The sequence below is a fragment of the Jatropha curcas genome, chromosome 4 (genome assembly GCF_041381405.1).
Source record: "Jatropha curcas cultivar XTBG-Jc1 chromosome 4, XTBG_Jcur_1.0, whole genome shotgun sequence".
Classification (NCBI taxonomy): Eukaryota; Viridiplantae; Streptophyta; class Magnoliopsida; order Malpighiales; family Euphorbiaceae; genus Jatropha; species Jatropha curcas.
In genome coordinates, this window is record NC_143154.1 from 510,151 (window position 1) to 519,679 (window position 9,529).

Consider the following 9,529-nt stretch of genomic DNA (forward strand, 5'->3'; position numbering starts at 1 on the left):
AAACTTTAATATTTATTTAATGTTAAAATATTAATTAAAATGAAAATTATTTCATTAAATTTATTAGTTTGTAACTCTATTATTTAATAAAAAATTTTAATTTTTATCAAATGCAAAAAAGATTAATATATAAAAAAATTAAAATGGCACATCATCACTTTTATATTTTAATATGTTGCCATGTAAGCTTTTTTTTTAAATGTAATTCATTAATAATAATATTAAAAATTACAAATAAGTATACAGACCTGATATAGAACTTTATTATTAGAATGTAATAAAATTTACTGATCTTTTAACGAAATAAAGGAACTCATATCCTTTTGAATAATGAAATGAAAACTAAAAAAAATATAATATTAAATATTTCCACTTTGAGTTGATCTTAACAAAAGTTATAAATCTCCGTAGCAGCAACTAGTTAATTAATTAATTTGGATGTCAAAATAGTAATTCCTATGAATATTCTATAACTAAATTATTTTTCCAATAATTTGCAACATATGACGAATACAAATGAGTTTCTGCCGCTATGCGTCAATAGCATTAATAAAGGAACAAGTCACACTACCAGACTCATCAATCGAAGATTCACGCCTACAAATCAAGATCTACAGTTTCCAACCAAATAAAATCAAATATCATAGCTTTATTTAGTAATAAACATTCACAAAGAAAGGATTACCCTCATAGAGAGGACAAAAAAATTCCAAATATAGAGACAATCAACAATAACAAATAAAAAAGGACAGATCTGTTATAAGAAAAATAGATATGAGTTTATTAAAGTAAAAAAAGATAAAGCGAAAAAGACAGTAAAAAGTAGAAGGTAGGAGCTACCGTTGATAAATAACTTGCCACATAGACATTTTTGCTTTATAAATTATATATTTATATAGAAAGATAGCTAAGTTTGACATAGCCATTCATTATATAATCTATTGCACAATAAATTAGAAATTCAATTAATTGCACTATAAAATAGAAATTCAATTAGCCTTATTACAATATCAGTAAAAATTTAATTAATTGAATTCCAATTAAGGTACAAATTATAACTTCAATAATTGAAGGATGATTCTATATGAATATTCAATCAATAAACTTGAAAAGAATTTGATAAATTATCAAATCAAAGTATCACACATAATTAAAAACAATAGCCTCTAAGTGGTCGGAATTATTATTTTATTGGATTTATTTAAACTCAATGTAAACGGAGTGAATAAAATCTTTTTCATTTAAAGTGGAGTGAGTTTGATTTTTAAAAATATAATCAACAGATTCCAAAAATATTATTTTTCATTATAAATCCTTTTTTTAATAAAATCCAATCTGTCTATAATTCGTGCTGTCTCAATACACAATATATGATAAATAAATATATATTTAAGATAGATATAAGTGTTAAAAAAGCCGATCCATGGCCATTCCTAATATGTGGACAGGGTACTTCTTTTTTCTAATTCCATGAGCCTGAGATCAGTGGGAGATCTTGCACTTTTTCACTAACCAATTTGTATAATAAAGGAAAAAAAGTTATTGACTTATTTCAGCTCTTGCAATTATTGTTCTTTAGTGAACTTTTTCCCCAATTTTCAACATTGCAATGATTATTCTTTAGTGGATTTTACTTTCCAAAGGGAATAAAATGTTCAAATATGGAAAAATTATAGAAATTCAAACATATGAAATGGAAAATTTTGCAAGAAGTTGCAGAAAATCAATCAATGGCTTTGGATAAAATTTTGTCTGATCTTCAAAAATTCTCTTTGGATTTGGGCTTGACCCATTTTTTTAATTAGTGCGACACAACAATAATATCATCGACAGTTCAAGTGAGTTTGGGCTATTTAATCCATTGGATCTTCTTGTTTAATCCCCCTCTATCATGCATGAATGTACATGCATCAACATCACCATTTGTCTGGCTGATAATCAAACCTCGCTATTTTTGTGAGATTCGGGAATACTTATCGAGATCGGGTTCATGGCTTCACTTATTAATTAAAATAATAAAATTAAATATTTTATTGAAATAAGAGTATTTCTGACCGTATACTTGAAAAATAAAGAATAAGATCGGAACACTTTTTAAAGAATCTTTAATTTTATTGGTTTTGTACGGAGCATAAACATGATCTAGACAAATTTTTTTCCATCAGATTCTGGGGCTTTTTTTGTGATGGTGCAGCAAAGAGCTTCCTGAATCCTCATCTTCTTCGTCGGTTGTTCTCTTTCCAATGTTATGTATAAACAGAGTCACATGTAGAGATAGTGAAACCCAAATCCTAGAAGGATTGGAGTCTAATTGTTCTGCAACGGCTTTTAGTATTTTGATCAAGTTAAAACTCTATTTCTATTAATTTTAACATTCAATTTTAATAATTTTTAGAGGTTAAGTGAATTTTTTACGAAATGTTAAATACTCAAAGGTTTAGCTTAGCTTTATCATTTAATTTTTAGTTTTAATTAATTAATTTTGATAATTTCATCTTCTTCTTTTTTTCTTCCGAATTCAGCTAATTAGACAACTAAATGTTCTCTTTTTACCTATATAAACAAGTAGCAGATAAGAGCTAATAGCTAACAATTAATAGAACTGCTAACAACTATTAAAACAATTAATATTACCGAAGAGATCCTAAGTCATTAGGCATGTGAACTGATTTTTGCATCCTAACACCCACAAAATAAATACATATACTATATATACATACATGAACAAGAAATCTCCCGCTAAAGCACTCACCTATAGTAAAAAAAACATGGCAATCTCCAATTAGGAAGATGTACCCATTTAAAATCATTTGTACACCTTCCCTCCATAGCTACTCTCACTCACCAACACCTTTCTCATCATCACATTTTTATCTATGATGACAATAAGCAACCTGCTAGCCATAAAAATGGTTAAAGTAGAAAAAATTAGTACCTCAAACATAATTACAAATTGATATATCATTCACAATTTCCTTTATCAAATCTCCCACAATCATACATTCGATTTCCTTTCCTACACCATTTACCTCATCATCAATCAAGCCAGACCAAGGTGTGGATCCCAAATGCCTTGCCACCATACTATCTAGTGAGTGGTAAGATTTATCTTCTGGAGAATTTAAGTTTGCGCGGATTATCTCCATTACACAATTCAATAATCTCCTTCCGTGCAATGGTGGTAAGATGGAGGAACTCATAAGCTTTCTTCTGAATCTAGACATGGTCACAGGGGGTCCGAGTACAGTTGAAAGTGCTTCATTCAATAAATCATATAACATTTTGTGCTCTTTAGTATTGCTTTCAATCTCTTTAGCCAATTTTTTGTAAGATTCTTCAACGTTTTCGAACACCGAGTTGCTAATAGGCTTTGCAAGTGGATCCCATCTAGACAAACATTTTTCACATGATCCATCATAGAAACCTGAAGCAACAAGTAAATCCCTTATATAAACTTCTATTTTGTCTTCCAAATCATCCATTATGCAGTCATTAGGCTCTTGTTCTATTGTCAAGTCTTCAGGCTGGTTCGACTCTAGCTGACTTAGTTGCCTCCGCAACTCTGCATAGTCAACAACAGGAAAATAAAATTACATTTTAGCTTTTGAAAATGTGCATTTTATATAAGCTGAAAGGAATCGTTTCTGTACCATTCAGATTAGAGCTGATCTCTTTGAAAACCTGTGTTGAAGAACTATCATCCAGTGGAGTGATATCTGGGCTGAGGTAATCCATTGGCCGCCAGAACTCTTCTTGAGCACTACTGCATACAGATGCAGGGCTTGGAGGCACCTCCGTCGAGTTCTCCTAATATCACAAGAATAAAAGGGGTCTGAAAATTTCTGTATATTTGCTTATATTCATAGAAAATAATGAAATAATGAATTGAATAGTGTACCATTATGTGTCTTTCGCTTAAGTTTCTAACAATTGTCGGTCCACTCGTTATATCCTTCACAAAATCCTGCTCAAAACCATGTGATTCCACCTTTGATTGAAGTTTTCTGCCAAATAGTCTTCCTCGAAGAGTCAAACTGTATCTGAAATTGGAAACTTTTTCTTTAATATTGAACCTTTCTTTCTTCCTTTTTTTCAACTCCATTGTCATATGTTCAAGGGCTTCATGTTTCCTTCTGATATGAGCGCCTGTTAAAATGTGGCGATCCTCAAGAAGAAGCTTACCAAATGATGTTCCTGACACGGGAGCCGATAAAGACCTGATTAGATTCCTAGGAGATAATTCTTTATGAAGCATCCCATCATCATCTCCATGTCTAAAAGATCTAGTTTGCATTTCTTGCTCATCTTTAGCAATCCCCCAATAGCTCGACAATGTTCCAGCTTGTGAGGTATCTTCAACTTCTTTTAGTCTGACTTTCTCATTATTCAAGAAAGATGATCCAGAGCTGCCACTAACAACTAAAGGAACATCAAGAGAATGTGTTTCTCTTTTGAGAACATTCCTTAATCTCTCTGACAAGAATCTTCTCGTATCTCTATTTATGAACTCAGGAGAACCAGCTCCATTAAATTGAATCTCACTTCTATACGACCGTGTTGATTCTGATCGGAGAAGATTCATTTCAAGGTCTCTTGTAACACTTTCTCTGACATGTTGTGCTATATGCTTAGCAATTTGTTTGGGATCTGAAGGCTTTTCACTGAAAGGAGTCTCAATTCCACTGCCTCTTACTACAGAACCCCTTTTAACTGTTTTCCCTTGCAATTCACATTTCAACCGTTCCTTCACCTCCTCAAGGAAATCTTCTATGCTACCTCTATCCTCTAAATTGCATGAGGAACTAGTCCAACACTCTTCTGGTTCACCAAATCTATCAGGACCAGGCTTCAAGATCACAATTTTTGTGGGAGCAGAAGATATATCCACTTTCTGATCATAATTTATCGAGGAATGCTTGTAGTTCTTGTTCATATTTTTGCCTCTTGAAGACGAAGATTCGTTCTGTTCAACTGGGAATACTTCCAATTTATGTTTATGATGCAAAGTAGCTCTTTCGCGCGATTTTGCTTTTAGCCCATGACCCTTGTGTTCCACAATCTTCTCGCTCGTTGACATTGCAGTGGGTAAAACATTTTGCTTCAATATGTTCTCTTGGGCGAGCAACTGATCAGGACTGCTCCTAAATTCAACAACCTTTGAACATTCCTTAAACCTGGCAGCTTGCCATGCTTCAAATTCTTTCTTGAACATCTGTAGTTCCTCTTCTTGAGGATGTTCCCGAGGCCTCAGTTTTCCTAACTTGTGACCATTATTCCATCTATCAACATTTCTTTCCCTACCGTAGTACAATGAATCATATTCCGTTTGCCTGGTTGAATTTGAGTTTGAAGAGAGAAAAGCAACGGAGCTCTTTTCATTTTTCGCCTTTCTCGAGTACTTCGTTTCAATGTTCACATTCTTTCTATCAACAGGCTGAGCTGCAGATTTTTCATCCATTGGTAACATATCCACTCCCATTAGCCGAGCAACAATGCTTGGAGTATTCTTTCTATTATTAGATTGCTTGGAAATTTCCTCATTAATCAATCTCTTCATCGAAGCCTCAATCGGGTAACAAGTCCTTTCAGGCCATTCTTCTTCAACCTAACAAAGGGTAATAAAATATTTTAGCTAAAAGTTATACAAATGCATAAACAAAAAGAGAACAAGAGATAAATAAATCGATTACCACCGTATCCCCAGCAGCACAACAACTCTGAGATGTTTCTACTTGCAGCTCCAAGCTATTTCGAGGAGCTTCTAATGCTGCAGATTAGTTGAATATGAGCTTCTCTAATCAGTTCATCTAATACGCCGAATTGAAAACTTCAAGTACATATGTATAGAACTTACAATTTTGTCGAAAATTTGCGTTAAGGATGAATCAAGAAAATATCTTATTATTGAACCATCATTATTCAGAATTGGAAGATACTTGTAACAAATTAGTGTACATCCTAACGGTGCTAATTGCATAAAAGAAATGATAATTATACAAATAGTTACCCTCGACATGTCGCTTATGTGCAAGAATTTTCCTAGCCATGCTGCTATGCCAGTGATTGAAGTCAAAAAGGTGAAGTAATCCTCCCATGCAGCTTCAGCTAATAAATGGTCTCAGCAATTCATCTTCTTCTGCTTCACCCCATTAAAACTCAGAAACAATATCTTTTCCTGAAATATATTTTATAGCCACAAAATTACTTTCTTTACAACCTGCAAGGCCAACAAATTTCTCCCAATATCACTAACATATGAGATTATAAAAATAAATCAAGACTTCTGAACCCAGTTAACAAGAAATGTAATGGCAAAGTTTGTCAGTTTACTTTTTCCCTGACTTGGCAAAACAACTGGGAAATTTTACTGACCTGGGAATAATTAAGATCCATTAATCACTAGCATCTTTGTTGATATCTAGCCAATGGGTTCATAACCAACTGAATAACTAGCTATTCTAATGAAATTTTTCTGTAAATTTTAAATGGTAATGGTTTATAATTTATAAAGGTCATTAAAAATAAAACCAAGAAAAATGGATTTTTCACATCTTGATTTGCAGATAATGAATGATCTCCTATGTAGCCAGTTAGCAAATAGATAAAACTGGTCATAATTGATTGAAGAAAATTAACTTTTAAGATAATTGTGGGCTTAAATCAAGAAAATTCATGGGCAAGCCAATTTTTTATACTTGAAAGAACAGAGAAGACTAAGAAGGCTATGAACCATCAAAAGATCCAACAATTAAGATAAAGAAATCATTAGCTTTGGCATTAGAATTAAGCACATAAGGAAGCTCAAACTTCAATCTGAATTCTTGATTTAAAATCAAGATATAATTGGGACACATGATCTCAAAAAGGAAAAATCTTGAGAACAAAATAAACCAAGTTCCACATATAGAAAACAGAGCAATCTTAAAAAGAAAAATAAATCATTAAATTTTAGAATTCTCATCTTTTGTACTGGTAAAAAGGCTAAAGCCTGTAGTAAACTGAACCTGATAATTGAAATTGCTCACTTTTAGTCACTTTCAACTATTCACAGACTCACAGTTTCATAAAAAGGCAGCCGACATAAAAACAGAGAAATGCAAAATGACCATTTCCTTTCTTATTCTTGCACAGTTTTCTCAGTAGCCAAACAGGCAATTCCCAAAATACCAAAACATAAAAGAGTCATCAGCAACGTACCTTTAAGAGAAATGGCAACAACCCAAATGCAGTCTCATCAAGAAACCTGTTCCTGAACTGAAAATTTGACAAGAAACGAAGTGGAGAGTATCTGGGTTCATGAACACTAGCAAGATTTCGAAAAGAAAAGGGAGTGGCAATTCAAAGAAGAGATTTGTGTGATGAAAGAGCCTAAACCAACATAATAATAATCATTAATAAATAGTATAATTACGATGATGATGATGATGATACAGAAAGAAAAGATACGCTTTTTAGCTAGTAGAAAAAAGAGGCCATTGCCTCAGAATAAACGATCAGAAAGTGAAACTTCCATATGTAGTTTTTACTTTATAATATTCCGTAATTATAGCTTGCTTTTTATACAAAATTTTATTATTGTTGTATTATTGTATTGATTTAGACTTTTATTTGCAATTTTCCATTTTTACAGTGTAATTATTTGTTTAGATTGATCATAACATTGGACTGGGTGGCTTAGGTTGTCTTAATCTCAATGATGGTGGTAGTTTGTAGTTACTGTAAACACTTTTAGCAAGCATTTGGTAGGGATAGCCGGATAGGTATCTTTTTTTTTCCCTAGTCTTTTGATTGATATTTGAGGAATTGGTCTAAAAAGAAAAAATAATAGCGTCAAGTGTTAACTTCAGGATTATCTTGCATGTCTCTAAACTCAAATGAATTAAGCTTCCGTTCGGTAACAATTTTTTAAGTAATTTTTTTTTTGTTTTAATTGATCAAAACACTGATTGTTATTTTTTTTATAATCTTTGATAACATATAGTTTGAACTAGCTTTTAAAGGTTACCAAAGCGTTTTATAAAAAGTTAACTCACATAATATTTAGTTTTAACTTTTAGCATTTCATGAAAAGGCACTAGAACAACTAATAGTTAAATACCAAAACAGCAACTAACAAGTACCAAAACTGTCACGGTCCCAAATCACGCACCAAGACCGGACCGTGTGGCGCTTGCTTGGCACACCCTCAAACAAGCCAGCCAAGAGTATTAATTAGTTATCTGCAAGCCAATAATGGACGTTAGAATAACATAATTCCAATATATAATCATATGGGTTCGGATATAAAAACAATCCAAGCATCATCGAGGAACACATAGCAAAACATAGCACAACATCGCACATAGGGGCAAAATAGTAATTATTATTTATATGTCAAATCGTACATCGAGGCAACAAAGATTACAATAAGGCAACCAGTGGCACCTTCCATAGGCGTAGGGGCACCTATGAAGGGCCGGGACAAGGACTCTCACATCCAAGTGACTATGAGTAGGAGTCACTCCCCTACAAAAACAAATAACTAATTTTGCGGAATAGTCTCTAAGATCCCGGCAATAGCTTTTAAACTAACTTTTAGTATTTTGACCAAGTTAAAACTCTATATCTATTAATTGATTGTACTGTCGGTAACAACTTTTATAATAGCTTTTAGAGGTTCAACGAGTGTTTTTTTTTTATCAAACATTAAATGTTATAACATTTAGCTTTTTAATTAATATTGAGATAATATGTGTAACAATGAAATCTTGTTTTCAATCATTAAAATTTCAATCTCATCATTTTTTTTCTATTATTACATTTATAAATATAATAAATTAGATTTTGCACAAAATTTAGTAAACAAAATTACATATAATTTGATTTTAGAACTCATAATTTTATTAATAAAATAAAAGACAAACTCATTTAACATGCCAATAGATAATTTTTGAAGTGTTCCCATTTAATTAATTAATTAATTATGAAATTAACTAAATACAATATATCTTTAACTCTGAATACTTTGAACATATCATAATTTTCTATTATGACTATATAGAGGTTCCTTGCAAGCATAGACAACATTAAAATGCACAAAAGCTATGAATGGGAATTTTTATATAACAAAATTGTTTAAAAATTGAAAGATCTCTCAACTACAAAAACATCATATAATAATAGAAGAAATCTATTCATTTCAACACTTTTTAGTTTTTAAAATATGCATTGTAATAATTAGAAAATTGGTTAGGAAAATTAGGAAAAAGGGACCCATGCAAAAATGGTCAACAAGAAATGTCTAACTGTCTAATGAAAGAATGATTCCTGACACATTCTTTCTATTTTTTTTTTTTAAAAAATAAAAGTGGCAGAAGAGAAGGCAGACATTTGCATGAGCAAATTTAATAAAGAAAACTCAGATCCGTTTGGCCATTTCCTTTTCCTTTTCCCGTTTAATATGGCGCCAAATGGAGGAGTCGTGCACTTAAACTAACTGTCCATTAGCTGTTCGTTATTGCCTTACAACCACATTGCTTCACAACCACAT

At 31.9% G+C, this 9,529-nt stretch overlaps 1 protein-coding gene across 5 annotated transcripts; it reads right to left on the reverse strand.

Moving 5' to 3' along the window:
- Window positions 1-2,599: 2,599 nt before the first annotated feature.
- On the reverse strand, window positions 2,600-7,517 carry TRM26 (RB1-inducible coiled-coil protein). Of its 5 annotated transcripts, none has more exons than XM_020677103.3 (6): window positions 7,198-7,517; window positions 6,008-6,217; window positions 5,694-5,767; window positions 3,899-5,605; window positions 3,651-3,807; window positions 2,600-3,562 (listed from the first exon to the last, which is right to left on the reverse strand). In XM_020677103.3, the coding sequence occupies exons 2-6, from the start codon at window positions 6,093-6,095 to the stop codon at window positions 2,937-2,939; spliced, it is 2,652 nt and encodes an 883-aa protein (XP_020532762.1). In that variant the 5' UTR covers window positions 6,096-6,217; window positions 7,198-7,517; the 3' UTR covers window positions 2,600-2,936. The 5 variants fall into 5 exon arrangements, with proteins under 5 accessions (XP_020532762.1, XP_012065401.1, XP_012065400.1 ...); XM_012210011.4 differs by having other exon boundaries at window positions 5,691-5,767; window positions 6,008-6,175; window positions 7,198-7,516; XM_012210010.4 differs by having other exon boundaries at window positions 5,691-5,767; window positions 7,198-7,516.
- Window positions 7,518-9,529: the final 2,012 nt, after the last annotated feature.

What these genes read in the sequence shown, in the direction of transcription:
- TRM26 (XM_012210011.4), bottom strand. Translation starts at nt 6,095, where the DNA reads ATGGGAGGATTACTTCACCTTTTTGACTTCAATCACTGGCATAGCAGC. An exon ending in ACATAAGCGACATGTCGAGG is followed by an intron (nt 5,768 to 6,007) that starts GTAACTATTTGT and finishes ACTAATCTGCAG; the next exon opens with CATTAGAAGCTCCTCGAAAT. An exon ending in TAAGCGAAAGACACATAATG is followed by an intron (nt 3,808 to 3,898) that starts GTACACTATTCA and finishes TTGTGATATTAG; the next exon opens with GAGAACTCGACGGAGGTGCC.